At 45.3% G+C, this 26074-nt stretch overlaps 1 protein-coding gene across 1 annotated transcript in view; it reads right to left on the reverse strand.

Moving 5' to 3' along the window:
• Gpt2 (glutamic--pyruvic transaminase 2) overlaps positions 1-17624 on the reverse strand; it is a 37499-nt gene extending 19875 nt beyond the window's left edge. Inside the window, exons 1-5 of the mRNA XM_048792249.1 lie at positions 17525-17624; positions 17016-17279; positions 8375-8464; positions 5791-5899; positions 336-469 (exon numbers count right to left, since the gene is read on the reverse strand). Coding sequence (XP_048648206.1) covers positions 336-469; positions 5791-5899; positions 8375-8464; positions 17016-17258 — 576 coding nt within the window. The 5' untranslated portion in view covers positions 17259-17279; positions 17525-17624. The remainder of the gene's footprint in view (positions 1-335; positions 470-5790; positions 5900-8374; positions 8465-17015; positions 17280-17524) is intronic.
• Between the last annotated feature and the right edge of the window lie 8450 nt (positions 17625-26074).

The following is a 26074-nucleotide window of genomic DNA, read 5'->3' on the forward strand; positions in this document are numbered from 1 at the left end:
TAAGGTCTTCCCAGCATCTGGCAGAGGAGGACACCAGTCGGTGCCAAGTGATGAAAAGGCCAATAGGCACCCTCAAGTGCCCCACTGCTCCTCTTCAGCTGAAAGAACCTATTGTGTGTACCCTGGAAGGAAACTGAGGCTGCAGTTGTACCCAGGCTGATAGAGACTAAAAGTGGCAAAGACTGCAGTCCACCAGGACAGGGGGACCAAGGAGTGGCCTGCCCTCCCTACCAGGCCTGTTCTTTGCTAATCAGTTCAAACACTAGGCCCCCACATGCAAGGCTGTTCTTCATGTGGGTAAACACTGGGTAAAAACGAGCTACCCTCACACATACAGAAATGCCGTCGCTCGCTCCAGTGGTCAGGTAAATGTTGTCTGGGTCTGCAGGCACACCGCCATCCCTCCTGGTGATGTAGGCAGCCACATCTTCTCGGATGCAGTTGACACCCTGGCTAGCACTGTAAGAGCCTGTAAGACAGCAAGCAAAATAGCAACTAGAGGGATGTCTGGCTCCCAGAATCAGGGTGACAGGCATATAATTAATAAACTGGGGGGGAAGAATGGTTGGAGGGGTTGTCTCAGGTAGGAGCCAACTCCCATTGTTCTAGGCTCTGGAATTATGATAAGCTGCTTAACCACTTACCTGGGCTTGCACCATCCATCTATCATCCAATATTTTCTGAGCACCTACTATATGTTAAATATTATTCCAGGACCTGGCTCCTCACCCGCTAAATTGTTCCCATACCTCTTTAACCCACCCTCCTGTGATTGACACATGTTCTACAGGTAAATGTAGCCATTAGATCTTGGCATTTTTCTATGCTTTTATGACAGGTGCCCACACATGGTTCCACATAACTTAAGAGAATGGGTCAACACTTACGCTGCAAAACAGCCCAGAGCCCTGACCAACCACAGATCCCTGGGGCCGCCAGCCATATCCCCGACTCCACTCCATATCAAGAATATCCTTAGGCTTTCATTTGGAATCTAAAGTCAGGTATTTATTACATTAAGTTTAAAACCAGGCAAAACTAATTGATGGTGCCAGAAGTAAGAACAGTGGTAACTACTCTCCAGGTGTGAGAGGTTCTGACCAGAAAGAAGTAAAATGAAGCCTTCTAGAGTTTTTGATCTGGGTGGGGAATTACAAAGGTGTATGTAAAAATTATTCAAGCTGAACATTAATATGGGTGCATTTTACTAACTGATCATTATAGCTCCACATAAGGGTTGTTTGGTTTGGTTTGGTGTGTGTGGTGTGCCAGGATGGAATATGGGGCCTCAAACAATAGGCAACTGCTCTATCCCTGAGCCATATCTCTAGCCCTAGATCTTTTTTTTCTTTTTTAAATGTCAGATCATTATGGGTTTTTTTTTAATATATATTTTTTAGTTTTAGGTGGACACAATTTTTTTTTTTTTAATGTGGTGCTGAGAATCAAACCCAGTGCTTCACGCATGGTAGGTGAACGCACTACCACTTAAGCCACATCCTCAGCCCCAAGATCATTATGGTTTTTAAAAGAAGTTGGAAATCTACAGATTTCTTCCATATACACAATCTCTCTGGAAGAAGACTCAAACTGGTGAGGTGAATGGTGAATTTTCTAAGTGCATCAGGACCTGAAGGTCATAAATGGGAGGTGGGTTTTTCATTGTGTATGTGTACACCTCTTCTGAATTTCGTATCATATTTAAAGAAAACCAACTTATTCTCTGTATGACTATTGCAAAACCATCCACCAGGAGGCAGGATGGGGCTCTGGGAAGTAGCAGTCTTCTCTGGAGCTGCAGCATGTATCAGTCCAGTCCTGGCAACCAGGAGGAACACAGTTAAATGCTCTCAAAGAGCACTAGCACTAGCTCTGGCTCTGGCTCTGCCTCAGCCTCTCTGTACAGCTTTGGGCTCACATTTTCCCCATCTGACAAGATGTAAAATGAGGGGGCTGAACCAATACCTAAGATGCTAAGTGACAAACATTAACATGCATCAACTCTGGGTGGTGATAGTGTAGGGCACTTTGTTATGTTATTTTGGTATTCTACGAAATTTGAAATATTTTATAAACTAAAAAGGGGGTGTTGGGGACTGGGGTTGTGACTCAGCGGTAGAGTGCTCGCCTAGCAATTGCAAGGCCCTGGGTTCAATCCTCAGCACCACATAAAATTAAATAAAAAAGGGTATTTTGTCCAACTACAACTAAAAAATAAATCTTTAAAAAATTAAAAAAAAAATAAAAGGGTACGTGTATGAATTTTGGTATTAGAGAACCCTGCGTTCCCTGGGTAACTCATTTGATATTTCTGAGCTTCCATACTCAAGACATCTTCCAGGGATCCCTCTTTCCCTCTGTTTTCTTTCAATCCCACCCCCCTGTGGCCCCCCAACCTTCCGTTCCATGGACCTGGCCATCCCCACCAGTCAGGTATCTCCTTCTTCCTATCTCTAAGCCCAGCCGCTTCCTTGAATTCTCAAGCCTTCACTCATTGGCAAGCTCTCTGCTTCTTCAGGTCCCAGACCTTCCATTGTTCCAAGGAGACTCCTGGGTTTCTTTTTCGCCTTTATGTCTTCTGTTATTCTCCAAACCACACTGATCCTTCAAGGTTCATTTCTAGTTGGCCCTAAAGTCCCACCCCACTCCCAGCCTATCTCCTGAATTGGAATTTCTCCAGTTACTTTATACCAAAGAAGTCTTGCATCTCCCCTAGAACACCTAGCCCACTGGTGGAACGCATCCTATTAATGCTCTGCTTAGGACTCACTGCCCTGAATAATGGCCAACCTACTCCTACAGTCTACAAACCAGCACCATTGCCCCTGCCAATCTCCCCACCTCAGCGAATACTGCCATACCCAGACCCTTTCACTAGATCACACTCTGTTCCAACCCTCAGGGTCTTTGCACTTGCTATTCCTTGTCTGGTTTGCATCTGTGAGTTATCTTTCATTTATCTTCCACATGAGCTTGAATGCCACTTTCTCCTTTTAAGCCCTCCCTCTACATTAGAATCCCTTGATAGAATCCTACAACTCTCTGCCCTTTCTCCAATGAGCCATGAAAGCTGAGAATTATATATTCATATAATTGATTGATTTTTTAAGTACTGGGGATTGAACCTAAGGGTGCTCTACCATTAAGCTAAATCCCCGGCCCTTTTTATTTTGATACAGGGTCTAAGTTGCCCAGGATGGTCTTGAATTTGAGATCCTCTTGCTTCTAGCCTCCCCAGTTGCTGGGACTACAGGTATGCACCACCGTACCTGGCTCATATGAATATTTTTAATGTTTGTTTTTCCCAAATCTGATAGTGAGCTTCATGAGTGTAGAAAATACACCTACCTTGTTCACCACTGTCAGTGTCTGGAACAGTGCCTGGTAATGGTGTGTGTGCAGGGAGGGGCTGAACAAGGGCACATAGATCCCCTTTCCCTTAGATGGTGTGTAGGTTTTAACCTCAATTCTATTTAACTCATTTATAGGAACACCTACATTTATTACATTTATTACATTTACAGAATTGAAAATTTGGGACTTACTGGGTTAGTATCCACACACAACCTGAGAACTGAATTACTTGTCAAACCGACAATAATAAACCCTAGTTTAAAAAAAAAAAGAAAGGAGAGAGATGGGGGTCTCACTATGCTGCCCAGACTGAACTCCTACACACAAAGGATCCTCTTGCCTCAGGTTCCCAAGTACTGAGTACAGGAGCATGCTAACACCCTCAGTTGTTGTTAGAAACAATTTGAAAGGGCATGATAAAAATATGACCTGGGTGAGCTTCAAGATCTCATGTAATAAATAACAGTCAACACTTGGGTCAGGGTGGCCCTGGGGAAACAGTGACATGTTCCATTTCCTTTTATGTCCATGGGCAGGAAACCGCTCAGGATACACAAGGCTTAGCTGACAGAGTGATACCTTCACAGCCCTGTCACGGGAAGGACCACAGTGCCAGCCGCCCTGTGATAGGCAGGGCCTGGTAGTGCCCCTAAGAAGGGATTTCATCATACATATCAACTTTCATCATAAGCCTAGGTGGGGACAAAGCCCTTCCTAGCTCAAGGATGAGGAGAGAGGCTCAGGCACATCTCCTTTGTGCTCCCAAACTCCCGAGACAGAACTCAGTACAGGTCACAAAAACATCAAAGGTCAACTGGTCTCTTGTAACACCCCAAGATGGGGCTTCCACAGAGACAGTCACCCAACCCACTCCCCACTCCCCCTGCCCCCAGCTCTGGCTGATACAGAGTTGCAAAAATCTATTGGAACAAGGACCTCCCCACCCTTCCCCTAACATTCACATCATGCACATCAGGCAAACCCTGCCTTGCCTCACCTCTCTTCTGGGGCTTCCGTGGTTTTTCTTTTCTTTATTTATTTTTAATTTTTTTTGGCGGGGGGGTATAGGGGTGCTCTACCACTGAGTTATATCCCCAGCCCTTTTAGTTTTTTTTATTTTGAGGTAGGGTATCCTAAGTTGCCCCGCTGCCAAGCTTGTAATCATCCTGCCTTAGTCTCCCAAGTAGTTGGGATTATAGGTGTGCACCATGACACCCAATGGCCATAGGGGTCTTTGACAAATGCCTTTGTCCTCTAGGCTGGGCAGAATGTGCAGGAACAAGAGGAACCAGTGGATGAGCCTCTGCACTACGGACTCTTTCTGCCAGCCTGTGGTTTAGGCTCTGGAACATAAGGCACTGGCTCACATCCTGTCTAGGCTGGCAGGCAGGGAAGCAAGGGGTGCTAGCTCTTTCCTGCGAGGGACACCACAAGAACCTTGCCCAGATTCAGACAGAGCTAGTGGGATGACTGCAGTTAGGAAGGTAAGAACAAGGCCTTCAATTTTAGGGATAAAATGGAAAAAGGTAGGGGGAGAGACAAAGAGGCTGATCCCAGTGGGGGTGATCTGTGGCTGAGCAAACCACAAAAATCCCTCCTCTTAGCTCCAGGCCTCAGGACATTAGGGCACACTTCCTAAGAAAGCTTCAAAAACAACTGGTTTCCTCAGGCAAGAGAAGCTGAATTCCCCATGCAGGCGCTGAGGGAAGGAACAGGGCAAAAATAAATAGAAGCAAGAAAATGAGAGAACAAAGAGTCAGAGGCCTAGGGGCTGGAAATCCATCTCAGCAGGAGAGAATATCATTTTCACATCTACAAGGGCCAAATTCCAGGACCTCCTTCCATGGAGCCCCCTGGTGCCTGGTGTTCTCTGAGGAGGCAGACAGTTGGGCCTGGGCTCTTAACAAAGTAAAGACCAGGGTGACAGCAACACAGTGAAATGGGAGGGGTAATGGGTACTGTCAGACTGAAGGAAGCCACAAAAAAAGGGGGCCAGAGGGATCTCAGGGCGCTTCCCTTTCCTAGCAACTGGCAGCCACCTTCCATAAGATATAGGGAGGGACATCTCTGGCTGGGGGCCACAGAGAATGAGGAATGCTGAGCAAAGCTGGGCACTGCATTTCCACTTAGCCTGCTGATCAATGCGTCAAACGTTCTGCTCTTGCTGAAAAAAAGGCCCAGCTGTTAAAACTGGCTCCTAGGTGTAAAACCCAAATCCAGCAAAATACAGGCACTTGCACCCGGACTACCCCCATCCACCAAGACAATATTTATACTGTCAACTTAGTCAACAAGAGGCTAAGAGCACAGATGGGGAGAACATCTTTTTTTTCTGCATGCACACTACAGGTCAGCCACCTCACACATTCACACACTCACATGCATAACCCCTCATTCATTTCACACACTTGGGGACCTAATGAGTTGAGGCCTTACCCAGGCTATTCCCGCCACAAGCCTGTAGGATTCGCCGGGCTCGCTTCTTAGCATCTTCTGGGAAGCTGGGGCTGTTCAACAGGTTTGGGTAGGTACACAACGCCATCACCTAGGAGAATAAGGATGCAGACTAAGCTCCCAGCACTCCCACCCCACATCCCCAGGAAAGGCACAAAGGAGCTGGGCAGGGGATGCTGGGAAGATGACAACTCCAGGGGACAAGGTTTCCTATGAGGGCTCAGTCTGTGGGTTTGGGGGTGGGTGGGGAGGAGAACACTGGATTTTGCAGCTGAAGAGACATGCTGAGAGCCAGGAGGCAGCATGATTTGAGTTTGGGAGTCCAAGAAGGAACAGCCAGAAGAAGAGCTGAGGAAAAGAGTGAGGCCTGCTTCAAGGCCCCTAGCCTCAACTTGTCAATAACTGGGACAGTGGGCATACAAGGTCACATGCAGTGGGCACATACAAGGTCACAAGAACTGGGGGTCTCCTGAGCAGGGGGCCAGGATTGGGCAGGCAAGTGAAGCCCAGCTGACAGGAGCAGGGGTGCAAGACCCCCTTAGTACCTTTAGCCAAGCTCCCTTCCACACCCTGGCCCTCTTCCCTGGGCCCTCCTCCCTTCACCCCCTTTCAACATCTGAAAACAGGATAGTTTTCTCATCTCTGTAACAGAAAATCACTCTAAACTCAAAAATTAAGAGGATTAAGCAAGGACATGTGTGCAAAAGTACAGTAAACCCCAGCTCACTGGGCAAGTCTAAGCTGGCAGCTTGGGAGGTGAGCCAGGTCCACTAAGGCAGGGATCTGACACCAGCCAGGTGACTGCCTGGCTTCTTAGAGCTGGGCTTTTCTTCCTCTACACAATGGGCAATGACCTGGCCTGGCCTTCTCCCAGGGGCACTTCTGAAGATCAGAAGATACACATAAAGGCTGGAGGTAGCCAGTGCCCTGTAGGAGAGGCTGGACCTGCTGTGGCCAGTGGCAGGGCTGGATTTGGGGACGCAACTACCAAGCCAGTAAAGGCTAAGTCCTGCTTTGGAACCTGTTTATGACCTGAGCTATAGGTGCTATGTGGGGAACCTCTGCGGCGAGGCTACTTTTGGTCCTTCCCTCCAAAGTCCATACTTTCAGGACAACCAGGGAGGGGCCTTTGCCCTCTTTCTGCCTGCATTTCTCTGGCAGAGCAACTGTTTTGACTCCTCCCTTTCCTGTTTGGTATGATCCATTTCCCCATCCTGGGCCCGGCCTGGGGACTCTGATATCCACAGGCAGCTGGGACTCTGATATCTGAGGGTCAGCAGCGGTGACCATAGGACATGGTCCTATAATGTAATAGGGAAGAGAACAAGTGCCAGCCTTGTTCTCTTCCCCATTACACTCTGTCTACTCCCTCAGGGGCTGCAGGCTGGGAAACCCCCTCCTCCCGACAGCTTTCTGCCCTGAAGAGTAGTTGGGGTTGCTCCTCCTCTGTGCCACCCTATAGTCAGAGATACAGGTAGGTAAAAGGGAACTGGGGTGCCTGATGCTCAACTTCCTTGCCTGCCCAGATTGTGAAACCTAACCACATGCAAAAACTATATTTTGGTTCAAAACAGGCTCTCCTTGCCCCACAGAAAGCTTTCCACAGTTGGGTGTCCCACTGCTATTCAGACTGCCCTGTGGCATTCTCCCACCCTGATTTCTCCCTTTCTAGTCCACCAATCCCACAATTTTGGTTTGTGACATGGTTGTGGTAAAGTCTCAAACTGAAACATTCAGACCCGCCTCCTCTGGCTCACATCAAAGGCAGCCAGGGAGCAGCAGGTAACAATGGCTGCCATGGCCTGCATTCTCCTGCTGGGCTAGAGAGAGTCATTTATACTCATCACCTCATCGAGGCCTCCAGCAGTCCTCCCGGGCACTGCTCTGACACCAGCCAGGTGACTTCCCATCTTCTTGGAATCCAGCTTTTCTTCCTTTACACAATGGGCAGAGTCTGCCATCCTCCCAGGGGCACTTATGAAGATCAGAGGAGATAAGGTGATGGCTGGAGGCAGCCAGCACCACGCAGAAAAGGCTGGCCCTGCTGTGGCCAGTGGCAAGGCTGAATTTGGAGAAGGCACTTACCAGACAGAAAAGTGATTTTCACTTTACTGTAGAAAAGCTGGTAAGTAGCAGAGTCAACACTCAAACGGGAGATGTCTTACTCTGGAGGTCGCATCTTCATCCTCACACACCACCTCTCTGCCCAGCTGCTGCCTAACCCACAGATGCTCTCACCAACCAGGCTCCTACCTCAGCATCCAGGAACATGCACTATGGATGAGTCTTCCTGGAAGTTTCTTATACCAGAGTAACCCCAAAATAGGTTTAGGAATTTTTGACAACCTTGGAAGGGGAGGAACTAAGGGAGAGAACAGGGACATCAGGGAATGGAAGGGGCCGCCACTTCAATGGCACCTGAAAGATTGCCTTACTGTGCCTTACTGTGTCCCGAGAAGGCTGATGGACAAGGAGACAGCGGCTGTTCCTACAAGCCCATGCCAGCCCCTCCCAGCCTCCAGGTCCCCAATCTCCCAGTAGCCTCTGCTCCCACGGGCTGGCTCACCTGTCGGAGAAAGGTGATTGGCTGCTGGCCCATAGCCTGGGCATCCCCGATGTTGGCTCTGATGACCTCAGTGAATGGTTTTTTGATACCCTGAGTAGAGAGAAGGCAACAGGTGGTTAAAGATTCTCAGAGGCTGGATTCCTGAGGACAACCAGTGTTCCCACAGGATATTAATACGCAGTCCTATTTTCAGTCTTACCAAGTGTCAGGCATGGTACCAAGTCCTTGACACTCCTGGTTTCATTTAATCTACACAACAACCATATAAGGAAGAACTAACATTAATCTCATTTTACGGATAAGGAAATTGAGGCTCCAAAAGGCTAAGGAACTTGCCCAATGTTACACAATTGACATATTAAATATAAGTATGAGGACTTGAACCCAAGATCATTGTTTGAGTGTGTATATTACTGGGGATTGAACCCAGGGTGTCATGCATGGTATTCAAGCATTCTACCACTAAGCTTCATCCCTAGCCCTTTTTAATATTTTTTATTTTGAGACACGGTCTCACCAAGTTGCATAAGCTGTCCTCAAATTTGTGATTCTTCTATCTTAGCCTCCCAATCAAGTACGATTACAAGATCATTTTTAACCACTATGCTCCACTGCTTCCCACTTTCTGGAAAGGCAGGAAGACCTTTCCCGGGTGGCTGGGGCATCCTGAGATGCTGCAGGTCCACAGCCTGATTCACCTCACAGGAATGTCTAAAAGGTGGCTCTGGGGAAAATGTGGTAGTAGGGAGGTAGGAGTTAACAGCAGGACATGCCAAATGTCAGAGAGAGAGAAAGGACCTGCACCTGTGCCCAAGTGCAACTCCTTTTTAACAGCTTACTAATCAGGGACACTAAGGACACCGTCACCCCCAGAAGACACTCATCAGCAAGGAACTCTTAGGGTTATTCTCTTGCAATGCTGGCTTGGCAGAATGTAGAATATGGGCTAATTTTCATTTTTTAAAAAAAGCAGTAGGAATGAAAGATTGATTGAAGAGCAAAATTGAGGCTTAGCACAGAAAAGAGATCACAAAGAGAAGAACTCAGAGACACTTGGATGTCACTGGGGAGGGGACTGAAAAATACCTCAGTTGCTGCAAAGGTGAAAAAGTGGTCTGACGTAGACTGTGGAAACGTGGGAATTCTATACAGCTCCTTGCTAAATCTGGAATTAGCTACTGGGAGAAATGGAATCAACTACAGGCTCAAGGACCTCTCAGGGCAGCTGAAAGGATAATCTGAGATAAACAGTAGGAAAGCACTTGGCAGAGTATACATATTATCATCTTATAAAGCTGGCTCAGGAACAAGATCATGAGGGTCAGGGAAGAGGAGGAAGGACCAAGCAAGAAGGTAGCAATATCAAAGAGTAATCTTGGTGGGAAGGTCTGGCCCCTTTCCCATTTCTAATTGTCCATAAGGTACCCCAAATACAAACTTTAAAGATACAATTCCATGATTTTACACTTTTTTTCTCCATTTCACACAATGCTTAAATATAAGCAACTTCAGAAAACTGCTTTTTTAGAATCAGTAATATAGCCAGGCACGGTAGCCTGTAATCCCAGCTACTCAGGAGACTAAGGCAGGAGGATTCCAAGTTCCAGGCTGGCCTTGGAAACTTAGCAAGACCCTGTCTCAAAAGAAAAAAGGCTGGGGTAAGCTCAGTGGTAAAGCATCTGTGGTTAATTTCCAGTACCAAAATAAATAAATAAAAATAAAATCAGTAATATACACCTTAAGTAAAAAACACTGGGTTTAAGATCAAAGCAGCTGCCAAACAAGTTTTCCTGGCTTAACTTGCCACCTCAAAACAAGAGGGCATGGCAGGCTAAGGAAGGCACCTCAGATATGGTCTTGGAGCTTCATAAATAAGGCCACATCTCTAAAAGCTAGGTATATGGGGGGAAAGGGGAACTTCTAAGTCTCTTGTGCCCCTCCCACCAAGTTCTTAAAGGCTGGCCAAAATGGAGAAAGATTCCTAGGACACTAAGAAGCAGCCAATGTGTCTGGGGAGCCAAGGCGGGTGGCAGCACCACCCACTGCACCAGCGGGAGACTGCAGTGAAAGCAGTCTGGTGGAGCGTCTCAGGCTCTGGACATGTGGCCCCAGGAGCCAAGTAGCTACTCAAGTCACTCTGTGCAAAAGAGCAGAACCAACCCACCCCCTGGCACTGGGGCCTCAGTCAGTCTGACTGAATCACCACAGCCCCCAGGCTGAACACAGGTGATTTCTATGGTGTGGGCACAGCCCATTCTTAGTTAAAGAATAAATCCGTCATAGTTGTGAGGGCCAGGAACCAACACACAGCTGCAAGACCTGGGCCCCAGGCCAGCCCAATACAGGGAGAGAATAACGCCTGGAACAGAGCCCTAGATGTTCCTTTCCTGTGCCCTCCCACTGGCACTGCTCAGCCAATTCAGGGCCTGGCGACATGAAGCCTGGGAACATTGAGCATCTCTTTTCTTGAGTCTTAGTGTCCACAGACCCTGGATGCTTTACCATGATGGATGAGCTGGGAGACAGGAAACTGGCTTCCTTGAATGGACAAGGGGACCAGCCTACCCAGTCAAGAACAACCATAGACAGGACTGTTCTGGGCCAACTCCTGCGTCTGGGCACACAAGGCCTATACGATTTGGGAAGTATCAGGGAGCAATGAGCAGACTCCTGTCTACAGTGACTCACATAGGCCTGGTAAATACACCCAATGGTGACATCACTGCAGCCTAGTGCCCGGGGCCAGGTCAGAGGGACTAAAGCATGTAGAACTCTCATTTCTGCCTGAAGAATTCTAGAGCCTTCCTGTCTAATCTACTTGTCTAATCCACCCTGCATCCCACCCAGAACTGCCTCTCTATGTGGCACTGAGAGAAGGTCCTACCTAGGTAGGGCTCCTTCCTCACCACTTTGGCTCAGGTAAGGATCAGGAATTAGGTCCCCCATGCTCTGAGGGAATGGCATATTCCAGTGGGGAGAAGAAAACAAGATTTATCATTGTCCTTTGCAGCCAATCAGCCTAGTACCACTGAAAGTACTACTGATTCTATGAGGCACAAAGCCCAGCAAAGCAAATAATCAACAAAATGAAAAGGCAATCTACAGAACACTATTATTTGCAAACCATATCTGAGAAGGTGTTAATATCTAAAATACATAAGAAACTCCAACTCAATAGCAAATAAATAAATAAAGCTGATTTAAAAATGGACAAATGATCAGAATATTTTTCCAAAGACATAAAAATTGCTAACAAGCATATGAAAAAGGTATTCAACATAACTAATTAAATGCAAATCAAGGGCTGAGGATGTGGCTCAAGCGGTAGCGCGCTCGTCTGGCATGCGTGCGGCCCGGGTTCGATCCTCAGCACCACATACAAACAAAGATTTTGTGTCCACCGAAAAAGCTAAAAAAAATAAATATTAAAAAAAAAAATTCTCTTTCTCTCTCTCCACTCTCTCTTTAAAATAAATAAATAAATAAATGCAAATCAAAACCACAATGAGAGATCAACTCATGCCTGTTGATAAACTCATGCCTGTTACAATGGCTATTATTAAAAAGAGAAAAGATAAGTAATGGCAAGGGTGTGGAGAAAAGATGAGCCTCATACACTGGTGGTAGGAAATATAAACTGGTTTTCCATCACAGAAAACTATATGGAGGGTCCTCAATAAGTAAAAAAAAATAGAACTACCACATGACATTGCAATCCCACTTTGGGGTACCTAGCAAAAAGAAATGAATTCAGTATCTTGAAGAGATGTGCACTTTTATTTTGACTGCAGCATTATTCTCAGTAGTCAAAATATGATACCAACCTAAGTATCTATCAACAAATGAATGTATAATGAAAATATGGACAGTTACTCTCCAAAGAACCTCCCTTTTGTTCAACAAACATTCCTAACACAGCAAGGGAGAAGGGGCAAACAAATACTTATGAATCACCCAGGCTGGAGTGACAGGAAGTGAAGAATAAGAAGTGGGTAAAAGGAAGGAATACAGTAGGTAGGAGAGAGGCCGTGCCAGGCCCCAGAAACCTGTATTAAAAGACCCCATGCCTCCTGACCCCAAATGAACAACAAGCACATGGGACTGGGGCAGTCCTGCAGAGAGCTCCAGAGACAATCTCCAATTATAACCCACAGGTGCATTTCACAGAGAAAGCCGTAGCTCAGCACAAAGTTTAACCCCTACATGAAAAAACAAGTGAAGATGGAAGAGCAGCTGTTCATGCCTGTGACTGAGAGATTAGGTGAGAGCTCCTAGGGCCAAGTTTCCTAACAACTAAAGCAGGGAAAGCTGGATGTAGGTCCCTGAACTCTGTGGGTCTGTGGGACAACCAAGATTTATAAGGCAGAAGCAGGGATGAAACCTTATTTCAAACAGGATCATTCATGACAGCAAGTCTAGAAAAAGTAAGCCCTACAGAGTATGTTCCCAGATCCAGAGGGATTTAGGAGGTAGGAGAGCGAAGCAGGACAATGAGCACTTTTTTTGTGTGTCGGGGGAAGGGTACTAAGGATTGAATCCAGGGGCTTTAGCACTAACCACTGAGCTACATCCCCAGTCCTTTTTATATTTTATGTTGAGACAAGGTCTTGCTGAATTGTACAGGCTGGCCTCAAACCTGAGATCCTCCTGCCTCTGTCTCCTAAATTGCTGAGATTATAGGTATGCACTACCATACTTATTTGAGCCTCCGTACTTTCTATTCCCAAGAAACTCTCATTGGTTTGAGAACAGTCCTTTTTCTTTTTCTTTTGGATATGGAGTCTCCATCTCAGCCTCCCCAGTAGCTTGGGACTATAGGCTTAGGCCACTCTACGTCGAAAACAGAGACTCTTAGTAGTTCTAAATGGCATTATCACTAACTCTACAAACTAGTTTTTGGATGAAATCAATTGGCCTCATTTTGTAGAAGAGTAAACTGAGGCCAATATGCTCTAAATGACTTGCCTAAGGCCTACAGCACCTAAAGGCAGAGCCTGAGATATAGGTCCTTGGTAACCTGGGCAGGGTGACAACTGGAGGGTTCATCTTGTTGGAAGCCTACAAGTCCTTTATTATTAATTTTCCTTATTTTAAAGTAGGACAATGACTAGCAAGATTTCACCACCCGTGCTTAGCACATCCGGGGTTACCAATCTTAGTTCTTAGCTAACTACAGCCATGTGCTACAACTCCCTGCTTTTATCTGTGTTTAGATGCAACACAGACTGATGTTAACAATAGCAATCAGTTTTCTCTATTTCTGAATGTTTTGCCCTAACTATGTGTACTCTCTCTCTTTCTTTTTTTTTTTTTTTTTTTTTTTTGCAGTACTGGGGATTGAACCCAGGGGCGCTCTACAACTGAACTACATCATTATTTTTCATTTTGAGACAGGTCTTGCAAAACTGCCCAAGTTGGCCTCAAACTTGTGATTCTGCTGCCTCAGCCTCCTGAGTCATTGGAATTACAGATGTAGCCACCACACTCAGCTTTTTTGTTTTTTGAGATGAGTCTCACTATATTGCCCAGGCTGGCCTCAAACACCAGGGCCCAAGTGATTCTCCTGCCTCAGCCTCCCAAGTAGCTAAACTATATATAGAAGCACACTGCTGTGCCCAGTTTGTGTGTACTTTTACTGTTAGAAAAAGTAACACCATTCTTCTGTCTCCACTTGTGCCAACCCACAACCCCCGCCCGATAAAGCAAAGGAAAAAAGAGTAGGTTGAGGAACTGTAACATCTTTTCAAAACTCCTACTAATTGCAGCTTATTTTTAAGTGCTGATCCCAGTGAAGACCAGGATCTGAAAAGTTAAGACGGGTTTGCTGCCCTGAGTTGCTGGCAGGAAAAAAAAACAGGGCCTCCCTGAGAGTAGAGTAAACAGCCTGGGCTAGAGGAGAATGGCCCCTTTCACACCCTCAGCCACCTCCCCTCTTCCTTCAAGCTCTCCTGTCAGAGAAGCAAAAAGTCCTGCCAGCCACCCCAAAGTCAAACACCAAAGCCACGTGTCTAGCCAAATAGCCTGTACTGTTTGCAGAGCACCTGGTGAAATTATTCCATAGCATAAAAGCCCTGCTACCAAGCAGGGGTCATCACAGATCTCCCAGAACATGTTCAGAAGTACAAAACAGGGCAGGAAACCCTAAGCTGGCCAGGTTACTTCTCTCCTTTTATAAACTAGGGAAACTGAGGTCCAAAGAGGATATAGGATTCACCCCAAGTCCTATAAGTCCTGGCCCATCCCATCTCTTACCAAATAAAACCCCACATAATACTAGTCCAACTTTGACCATTATAGTTCAAAACAGAAGTAGAAAAACAAAAACTGTGCGAAGTCAAGGGAAGCCAAAAAATAAATTCAACAAATGACTGACAGAAACATGGCTCTCTCAGAAGGGGCAATGTTTAAACTGGCACAGTGAAGAGGGACTATTTCCCAAGAACAAAAGTTTCTTTCTTTCTTTCTTCCTTCCTTCCTTTCTTCCTTCCTTTCTTTCAGTCCCAGGGATTAAACCCAGGGGCACTTTACTACTAAGCTACATTCCCAGTCCTTTTTATTGTTTGAGATAGGATCTCTCTAAGTTGCTGAGGCTAGTCTCAGACTTGCCATCCTCCTGCTTCAGCCTCCCAAATCACTGGGATTATAGGCATGTATCACTTTATTGGGCAACAAAAGGTTTAAGTGAGGATATAATGACTAGGCTGGGGCTATACCTTCAACACCTAAGCAACTGAAACTTAGTGAAGCAAGAAGAGAACAAAAAGGAACAAGCTTGAATGAAAGTACCAGAGTATGTAGATGAAAATAAAGACACTCTTAACTAACTCAGAGGTAGGAGTACCTGTCTCAGAAATCAGAGAAGACCTCTGGACCAATAACCAAGAAATTTGCCCACCTATAATCATTGAGCTACATCCCTGCTACAAGCCTTTCCTGGCTCCCTATGACCCACCAAAAGGCACCAGAGAATCTAAGCACACAGACTCCAGTCTACCTTTTCCCTCTGCCAGACAGAGCTCAACTAAGAGCACCAGCCCCCTTCCCCAAAGGCCCAACTTCCCAACCTTCTGCCTTCTCTCAAAGCACTGCTCCCACTTGGAATGCTCTCACATTTTCTCTGTTGGCTGAAAAAAACCCCACCAATCTTTAATGAATAGGGGGAGGGTAGACTGAGGGAACAATATGGTAGTCAGCTCCCTGAGAGCAAAGACAGTGCCCTCCTCTATCCTTGTCAGCCTCATATTCAATGGGAGCCAACACAGAAGTTGCTGTTTAGCAAAAGGTATAATTCCTGGAACCCCTCCCAGCTCTGGAACCAAAGAGATCAGCTGTAATGTGATAAATCGGGAACACTTTAACTCTAGCTTTGTTTTAGCAAGGTGACTGTTGCCTCAAGGAAGGCCAGATGCAGCTGGCCAGGTATCTGCACTGGACTAGGGAGGCACAGAAATGGAGCTGGCCTTCTCCAGACCAAACTACTTTAAACTTAGCCCTGCAAGGAGTGGGCAGGAGACACTGGACTCTGACTTGTCCAGCTCACTGTTTTGAGTCAGCAGAATTGGGTGTCCCAGTGAGGGCTCAGCAGGCCATGAGTTCATCAAACTTCCAAAGTCCCCATGGGAATAGGAGCAAGAGTCATTGCCCACCCCCTCCTGCCAGACCTCCTCTCATGTATTCAAGGAAACTATCTGACCATTTTGCCCTGGAGACACAGAGATGTGGCATCTATGAAAGCGAAATCAAAGAACTCTATTCCAAGTACATTCTGGGTCAGAGCTATCTTGAGCAAGCAGCTGGATGACTATTTCATAGGAACCTGAGGAATGTTTCCTTTTTTAGATAACCCCTCTTGACTCTGCCTACTGATTTCCACCCAGGTTAGGACTACAAGGGCATCTCACACATCTACCCCAGCTGCCCTGGCTGTGGGGAGGTGAAATCACTCCTGGCTGTGTGGTCAATGAACACAGCAGCTATGAATTCAAGCCAAGATCCCACTCAGCCATCAGGATGAAGAAAATCCCAGGGCCACCTTATTAAGGTCCAACTCTCAAGACTCCCCACAGTTGGTGACTGTTCTCAGAGAAGTCAAGGTTCTGACCAACAAGAAGGAATTCTGCTGACACTCCTCCACACCTCCACTCTTGTTAGGGAATTATGATTGGCAAAGGTCCAACAGGCCTCAAAGAGAGAAAAAAATCTTCCAAGAACAAACTCTCCTTCCAGTCTCCCTCTCATTTATCACCCATCCAGTAACCCCATTTTACTTTCTTCGAAGCGCTTATTCACTATCTGAAACTCCCATTTCTTTATTCGCTTGTTGGATCTTGATTCCACACGGGCGGGACACATATGGAACACGCAGTGCCTGGCAATATGGGCCGCTCAATAATTGAACACAATTCAACAAGTGAACCGTATTTGAAGGCCTTATTTTGTGCCAGGTACCAGGCATTAGTGGGTGAGGGGATGGAAGGAGGGCATTCTCTTGTTGTAGCTAAGCTTGGCAAATCGAAGGAGTTGGACAAGCGGGTGGGAGGAAGTCCGGCGGGAGAACCTCAGCAGGGCTGCTGCAGCCCATGCCTCCATCAACGCCCCCTAATCTGCCAGGGTTCCCCCAAGCCCTGGCGCCCGAGCTCACCCGCTGCAGCTCCAGCTCGATCTCGCCAGCCTTGAGCACGATGGGTCCCCGCACCGCGTACTCCACCGCCTTCACCTGCGGGTTCATGGACTCCAGTGTGAGGATGCGTTCGCGCGGGCTGCGCTCTGGCCGCACCTTGAGCACCGCGGAGGCCTCAGCGGCCGCGCTGCTCTGACTACGGCCCCAAGGGCCCGGGGTCCGGGGGCTGCAGCCCCGTCGGACGAGCGCTGCCGCCCGCTGCATAGCTCGCTTACTGAAGGAATCCTTGGAACAAAAAAGAACAAACACGTCGCTCACGGCCCAAGGCGGACACCGTCCCCCTCACAAGCCTAGCTCAGGGCTCTTTCTGCGAGCAGTGCCAGCCTAGCACCGGGGCTAAGGACCCATCGCCCAGTGACTGGGACCCTCCACCACGCCTGCAGAGCGAAATCGCTGCACAACAGGGTTTGGCACAGGCTGTGCCCAATGCGTGCATGTAACGTTCCTGTCGCCGCCTCGCCGCCCCTCACCGCGCCGGGCTAACGCGCGCGCCTGGAGTGCTCCCGGGCCCCGGCTCCCGCAACCGCATCCCCACGCCTGGCGCCCGCACAGCCCGGCCTCCTGCGCTCGCACACCCACCACCGACGACTCCGCCTTGGGCCTGCGCGTTGGCTCCTGGGTCTTGTAGTTCTTTTGACCATTTTGAAGCAGCTGTGAAGAGCTAGAAGAACTACAAGTCCCTTGGTGCTTCGCGCCGGCCCGGACGGGGGCCGGGCAGTAGGCGGGAGTGACGGTCTGGCTCTACCCCGGGCTGGGCGGGCTCTTTGTCTCGGCAGAGGGGATAAAGAACCCAGAGGGGACCCAGCAGGGGCAGGGCGGGTACTGACCCCAGACTCTTTTTCTTTTTTGCCGCTTTTGAGAATTTAGAGCTATTCGCAGCTTCCCTCTGGAGATGTATCCCGGCACCCTCCACCCTCATCTTCCAACACCTGCCAGGTCACCGGCTGCGAGATGGTGCAGTCTTCACCCCGAGTTTCATCATCCAAGGCCTTACGGTGCCACTGGCCTCTGAACAGCGGCTGGTAGGAAGAGGGGTTTAGGCGCCAGGAACTTGATCATACCTCCCCGACCCCTTCTCAGTGTCAGTTCCCTTGTCAGCAAAACACCTAAGGGTTGTGAGGATTACAGAACTCTTAGACCAGGTGGCAAGGCTTTTCCTGACCACTCTGTCTGAAGCCCTCCCCCACCTCCATTACTCCCAATTTGGTTTCTTGCTAGCATCTAAAATTATCTAGATACTTTTCACTGGTTTATGGTCTTTAGCCCCATCCTTACCCCAAATTAACCATGAAAGTTCCAGAAGGACAGGAGCAGTGTTTTTCTTGTCCATCGTACTGACAGCATCTCTAATTGTTTCTGGCTCATAGTAGGCACTCAGTTGTTGAAGAATGAATGCTCAGCACAGGGTGGCTATTATTTTTGGAAAAAGGTATCTCTCACGCGAAAGGCTCCCTGGCTCACCTAAAGCAAGTGTAAGACAAGACTAGGTGGTAGTATAGGATATGCAAAGAGTGGAAATGAAATACGTTGGTTATAATTGAGACACCAAAATCTGCAGAGAGGATGGGGAGCAGTCACTTCCTTTTCCTGGCCTCAGATCCACATCTGTAAAACAAATTAGAATAAATGGCTTCTTTGGTCCCTTCTGTTGTAACAGTGGTCCACCTCATGCTTTGAATATAGCCCTTGTTGCTCTGCCTCTGAGGCTTATTTTAAAATGAACATTTTTTTTTTCTTTTCCTCTTCTCCCTGTCCTCCTTGCCCACTGCCTAACCTGGGAGCCAGGGAACAAGATTACCTTTTCCCATCCTAGGCCAAATTATCTGTCTTTGAGTACACAGCCACCAAAGGAAGGAGATGGCCCAGAAGATCTAAAAAGTGACTATCTCCTAAATTAACAAGTGAATTTCAGCACCCCATTAGGACACACTTGGGCTGTAGTCTTTGACTAGCTTCTTTTAAAACTCTCTTTTTCCCTTTATGGGCAGAATCACCACCTCTGGGACTGGAGTCCCCAAGCTTCTCCTTTGCTAACAAAGCAATAAACCTTTTTTCTTTTCTCAAAACCATGTCCTCATTATTGAATTGGCATGAATTGGCATCAGGGACAAGGACCAAGCTCACTGGAGATTGAACTTGGGTACTCCAACTGCCATTTTGTGTTTTATTCAGAGAGGGTCTCACTGAGTTGCTTAGTGCCTTGCTTTTGCTGAGTCTGCCTTTGAACTCGTGATCCTCCTGCCTCAGCCTCCACTAGAATTACAAAGTAGTGTTCACCACCATGTCCTGCAAGGATGGAGATTTCAGTAACTCTATCTTGGAAATTCTGTAAATCTAGGTGTTTTCAGTCAGAAAAACAGCTCAGAACTCCAACACCCCAACAAGCACACATTCACATTAGGTTTGTAAAAGTTGAAGGCAGGGGGCACTTAATAACCCAACAATGTAGGGGACAGAGTAGCAGGAAATCTGAGTTTGAATATAGCTGTACACAGCCACTTAACTCTTGATATGACTTTGAGCATGTTACTTAGTCTTTTTAAGTCAAGTCTCCACCTGTATAAAATGAGTATAGCAACATCAACCTCATGCACCTGTACAGAAAGTTCAAGGGGGTAACTTTGTGAAAATCAAAGCTTGGCCCATAATGCTGTGAGTCATTCTTATTCATCCTTGTCAACAGAATGCCATGTACTTTGATTAAATAGATTGATTACCAATAAAGGGGAAGTTGGTTGGGGAGAACAACAGAAACCAAAGATACTCTCAGCATCCCTATGTTAGCAAACTGGTTTAATCTACCCAGGGCCCTGAAAAGTTGTTTGGGCTTCTAATCTACCTAGTTCCACCCCCAACACTTGTGTTTACACTGTCTCCTTCCCAGGCTTTGTCTCATGGCCAGGTATTTAGCCTCCAGGTAAAAATCGTTTCCACGGTGAACTTAGCTCCTTCTGAGGACTCTGCTCCCTTCAACGTCATCACCCACTGTGCCCAGTAGAAGAGTCACAGAAACACACTCCTCCACCTCCAAAGCATGCTTAACTGTGATCCCTATATGATGCAAATGCAGTCTCTTGCTGTCCACCTGTGATTCAGTGCAGTGTTCCTGTTCTCTCTGCCCCTAATCAGTATGAACAGGAGAACTGGGAGGAGGGCTTAGAGAGGTGAACACAAATCCATTTGCACAACTGGGAAAAATAACACACAGCTCATGGCCTACTTAGTCATCATTGTGAAAAACAAGTAGTTATTGTCCCTAACATGTCCTGTGACACGTGCCTTTCCGAGATTGCATAAGAAAGCTCCCTTGTTCTCTCCTGAACCATACTTTACAATTTGCAAAACAATTTCTTGCCCGAAAAAGCAGGCAGTGTTATTTCCACTTTACAGAGGCTCAGAGAGGTTACACAACTTATTGAAGAGGCACAGTTAAATGTAGAGTAAGAATTGTGCTTCCTAACCCAATGCTACAGCTCCTACACACAAGGCCCAGTCTTACATAGCTCTCTTGAGTTTTGAAATTTGAATTGCCCATTGCCACTGAGCTTTTAAAATTGACTGGAGTCAGGCATAGTTGTCCACACCTGTAATCCCAGCTACATGAGAGACTGAGGCAGGTGGATCACAAGTTCCCAGTCAGCCAGGGCAATTTAGCAAAATCTTATCTCAAAATTAAAATGAATAAATAAAAAGTTGGGAATGTATGGGGATGCAGCTCAGTGGTAGAGTGCTTGACTAACAAGATTTGAGAATCTGGGTTCAATTCCCAGTACACACACACAGTTTCTGGATAGTAATTTTGATATTGTGATGATAGTGGTAATACCATACATTTTGCTTTTTTTGTGGGGGAGGGGGTTCTGGGAATTGAACTCAGGGGCACTCAACCACTGAGCCACATCCCCAGCCCTACTTTTTATTTTACTTAGAGACAAGGTCTCACTGACTTGCTTAGCATCTTGCTAAGTTGCTGAGGCTGGCTTTGATCCTGCTGTCTCAGCCTCCCAAGCCACTGGGATTACAGGTGTGCACCACTGCGCCCAGCATAAACTTTGCTTTTATTTTGCTCTGTAAATCAGGTGGGGGTGGAGTCGGAGTAGCCTCCTAAATAATTATTAGAGATAAAACCTGATTTAATGATCAGGAAATGCCCTCCCCGTTAGCTGGATGAGAGCTTCAATATACAGCAAACACTGTCCATGCAATTGGAATAGTTATGTGTTTGCAAAACATGATACTGTCTTCATTCCTTAATTCAACAAGTTTTTATTAAGCATTTATGTGCCAGGTACTGGGCTAAGTTTTGGGACATCCATAAGTCAAACAGACTGTCCCTGCCTGCATGAAACCAAATTTTTTAGCAAAAGCAGATCATCTCTCTCTCTCTCTCTCTCTCTCTCTCTCTCTCTCTCTCTCTCTCTCTCTCTCATACACACACACACACACACACACACACACACAAATATGATAATACAAACTGTGGTAACTGCTGGGGAGAAGAAGGATGGCATTTTATGAGAGTTCAGAGGTCTCAGATCTCTCTTCAGATTAAGTGACCTGTGAACTTTCCTAAGGATAATAAGGGAGAGCAGTATCAGTGGTGGTAAACATGGAAATGTGGCTTGCCTAAGGTTGCAGTCATGTCCTAACTGGAGAGGCAAACACCAGGTCCCTGAGCAAGGCAGGGTAGAAGGATCCAATCATTTCCATTGCTTCTGGGCTTTCCCAAGCAGCTTGGCTGAGGCTTTGCCATGCCTGAGTCACCGGTTTTCTTTCTTTGCTCACCCTGCTTCCTCCTACTTTTTCTTGCAGGAGTTGACCCCTAACATTCATCTTATACTTCATAACCCATCTCATTGTCAGTGGTGAGATGGTTAGCTTCCTAGGACAGGGACCACTAAAGAGTTAGAGGTCTAAGGAACTCTAAGAAGGCCAAGCTGATTGTGGGGCAAACAGTGATTGGAAGCCTGTGGAAGGCTTAAAGAGGAATGGCATGATAAGATTCATGTTTTAAATTCTGTTGCATGAGGATGAAATGGAGGGAGTAATGGAGGGTTCAGGAACATAAACTGTGGCATCAAGGTCTGACATTGGCCACAGAAGAAAGAGATGGGAAGTGAATATAGGCTCTTCTACATCCCTAGCACTTGGTGTATTACCTGGCACATACATTCTCAGAAAATTTTTGTTGAATGAATGAGGAACTAGATTGTACAAGGCCCATGCTCTTGAGATATTTGCAGTCCAGCAGGAGATGGGTGGGGCAAGGTGCAGACTAGACTGTCCTTGGAGGCAGTGAGTGCCATTCATAAGTAACCACAGAGGAACCGCAAATTGGTGCAACCACTTTGGAAATCAGTATGGAGATTCCTCAGAAAACTTTGAATGGAACCACTATTTGACACAGTTATCCCACTTCTTGTCAAATACTCAGAGGACTTAAAATCAGCATACTATAGCAACATGGCCATATAGCAGCTCAATTCACAATAGCTAAGCTATCGTGCGCTTCAATAGATTAATGGATAAAGAAAATGTAATACATATACAAAATGGAATAATATTCAACCATAAAGAAGAATGAAATTAGGGAATGTGCTGGTAAATGGATGGAACTGGAGACTATCATGCTAAGTGAAATAAGCCAATCCCCCCAAAACAAAACCCAAATGTTCTCTCTGATATGTGGATGTTAATACACAATAAGAGCAGGTAGAAAGGGAAGAATAGAAATTCATTGAATTAGACAAAGGGGAATGAAGGGAAGGGAGGGATATTGGGAATAGGAAAGACAGTAGAATGAATCAGACATAACTTTCCTTTGTTCATATATGAATATGACTGGTGTAACTCTACATCATGTACAACCACAAAAATTGGAAGTTATGCTTCATGTATGTATGATATGTCGAAATACATTCTTACTGTCATGTATAACTATAAAGAACAAACAAAAAAATAAGTAACCACAGTGTATTACAGAGAGGGTTTTTCAGGAAGAAAGGACAGGTACTGTGTGGCTGCAAGGTGGAATTAATAGCATCTCAGAATGTCAAATCATGCTGGGGCTAGATATGTTTGGTATCTTTGAGTGCTGGATTCTTTGAAAGGAAATTCTGAGTCCCCTGTTCCCAAGGACATTTGAGGAGTTCAGTAGGATATAGTGCTCTCAATAATCAAATGCCTTGGTTTACAGACTAGAGGAGTGAGTCTAGTGTTGTCTAAAGGATCACCTGAGTGTTTACTTAAAAATGCAAATTCTAGAACATTGCAGATGTGCTGGTTCTGATATTCCAGGAATTTTCCTTTAATCAAGATTTTGATGTGCTCTAAAGTTTGAAAACAATAGTTGCAGGACCTGGCTAGGATCTGGCTAGTCATTCCATGATGGAAAAAGACCACATCAGGGAGGTCTGAATTCTGGTTCAAAATTTGTCACTAATCCTATATACGATACTGAGCCAGTGCTATCTCCCTTTTTGGCCTTAGCACCCTCCTCCTCCTCCTCAACAGAATTTCCTGTATTTATGCCTGATTTCTGAGTTATGGGCTCTTCTGAGAAGTTTGAAAACATTACAGCCTGTGCTTTCAAACCAACTGACTCCCTCAGTCACAGTTGCACCCTCTACTCACTGAGCCTGTTTTTCCACTTGCCAATAAGGTTGACAGCGAGACCTGCGTCTGAGGATTGCTGAGAGGATTAGAGATGATAGTTTAAAATTTCCTTATTGAAGGATTAGAAAGGAGAACCACTCCATTGTTAATGGCACTTTTCTTTAAGTGGTAGGATTGTTGATGAGTAATTTTTCTTTTTGCTTAATGTATTTTCAGTTTTAAGAAATAATCAATTTTAAGATAATGATTAATAAAAACAAATGTATAAAAATAAACATAAGATGATCATATGATCTAGAAATTTCATTTCTGAATATATATAAATAAAAGAATTGAAAGCCCAGTCATGAACAGGTATTTGCATATCTATGTTCATAGCAACATTATTCACAATAGCCAAAAGAGATGAATGAAGAAACAAAAACGTATACATATACAATGGAATATTAAGTGGCCTTAAGGATGGAAGGTGGTGAGGGAAGGGGAAAGTGCTGAGGAGTGATACTGGCCAATTATATTGTTATATTTATGCATGTACAAATATGTAACAACAAATCTCATCATTATGTACAACTGTAATACACCAATTAAAAATATGTGGAAAAAAAATCAGCCTTAAAAAAAGACAGAAATTCTGATACATGCTACAACTAGATGAAACTTAAAGACATTATTTTAAGTGAGAAGCCAGACACAAAAGAACAAAAATTATATGGTTCCACTTGTAAAATATCCAGAATAAGAAAATTATTTATAAAGGCAAAACAAGAGTAGAGATTACTGAGGGCTGAGTGGAGGAGAATGAGGACATTTGTTTAACGGGTTCATAGTTTCAGCTTCGGACAATGAATAAGTTCTTGAGATGAATGGTGGTAATGGTTGCACAACCCATGAATATGCTTAAGGTCACAGAGCTGTACACTTAAAAATAGTTAAAATGTTGCTGGTAAATGAATAGAACTGGAGAGCATCATGCTAAGTGAAATAAGCCAGACTCAGAAAGTCAGGATCAAGTAGAAGAGATGTGCTTGCGCCCACATGCACAGAGAGAGAGAGAGAGAAGGAATAAAAAAGGAATGTCACAAAAATAAGAGAGAGACCAATAGAATCGACAAAGAGGGGATGGGGTTGTGGCTCAGTGGTAGAGCACTCACTTAGCATGTGCAAGTCCCTGGGTTCGATCCTCAGCACCACATAAAATAAAATAAAGACATTGTGTCTATCTACAACTAAATAATAATAATAATAATAATAATAAAAATTTTTAAAAAAGAATCCACAAAGGGGATAAAGGGAGGGAGGACAGGAGGGCATGGGTAAGTACTAGGGAATGAAATCTTCTAAATTATGCTATGTCCAGGTATGAATACACCACAATGAATCATCTACCTATCTGTATCTATACGTATATATATTCGTATAATGCCCTAATTAAAATAGTAAGAAGAAGAAGAATAGAAGAATAGAAAAGAGATCAGTAGAGTAGAGCAAGCAGATCAGAGGGAGGAAGGGGAGGAAAGAGGAGGGAAAAGGAAGGTCCTAGGGAATGAGATTGATCAATATGGCATAATGAATCCCTCTGTTTTGTATTATTATAATACATCGGTAAAAGAAGAGAATCCTAGTAACTATGTTGAATGGATGAATTTAACGATTTATCCTTGACCTAATATAATAGAAAATCTCTAATAAAAGAAGGTGAATGGTGAATAGTTAAAAAGATAAATCGATGTATATTTTACCACAGTAAAAAAAATGAATAAAGATTTTCTGCATCATCCAAGAAAATTTAAAAAGGTAAGTAATGTAAATCTCAAGAATATTTATGTTTTTGTTTCAAAAATGATTACGAAGCCATTTCTGGGGTGTTAGGAGGTATTTGCTTTGGATTTTTCTCTGTGCCACATATTAGCCAGCTCCCATTCTTGCTTCTTACATATTTTTTCTTTATACATGAGATCATTTTGTTTTCTTAATCAGGGGAGTGCAAGGGGGATTTCATTGAGATCTCACTTGCTCTGGGTAGCTTCAAAGCAAATCATTGCCCCTGTAATAAGCAAATATTAGTTGAGGTGAGCTGTTAGCCAGAATGTATGTACGCTTTCAGCATGACATGCAAAGTGGGTTAAAGATAAACTTGTAATACTAAGCTAAGCTATATGCAAGAACTGACATGTTCAATCTTTCGGTCATTCATGGAGAGCTAAACTGAATAAAGACACTACACCAAAATGATACTATTTCAAACAGAAGTAGACACATTTTGGTCTTAGCCGCCAATTCCACTAAATCCAGGTGGTACTAAAGAATGAGAACAGAAAGGGATAGAAGAACAAAGGAGAAAGAACAGTTGTATTAGCTTCATGATCAAATAAACTCTTATTCAGGGCGTGTTTGTTGTTCTA

This window comes from Marmota marmota, unplaced genomic scaffold (genome assembly GCF_001458135.2).
Source record: "Marmota marmota marmota unplaced genomic scaffold, marMar, whole genome shotgun sequence".
In the NCBI taxonomy this organism is placed as follows: domain Eukaryota; kingdom Metazoa; phylum Chordata; class Mammalia; order Rodentia; family Sciuridae; genus Marmota; species Marmota marmota.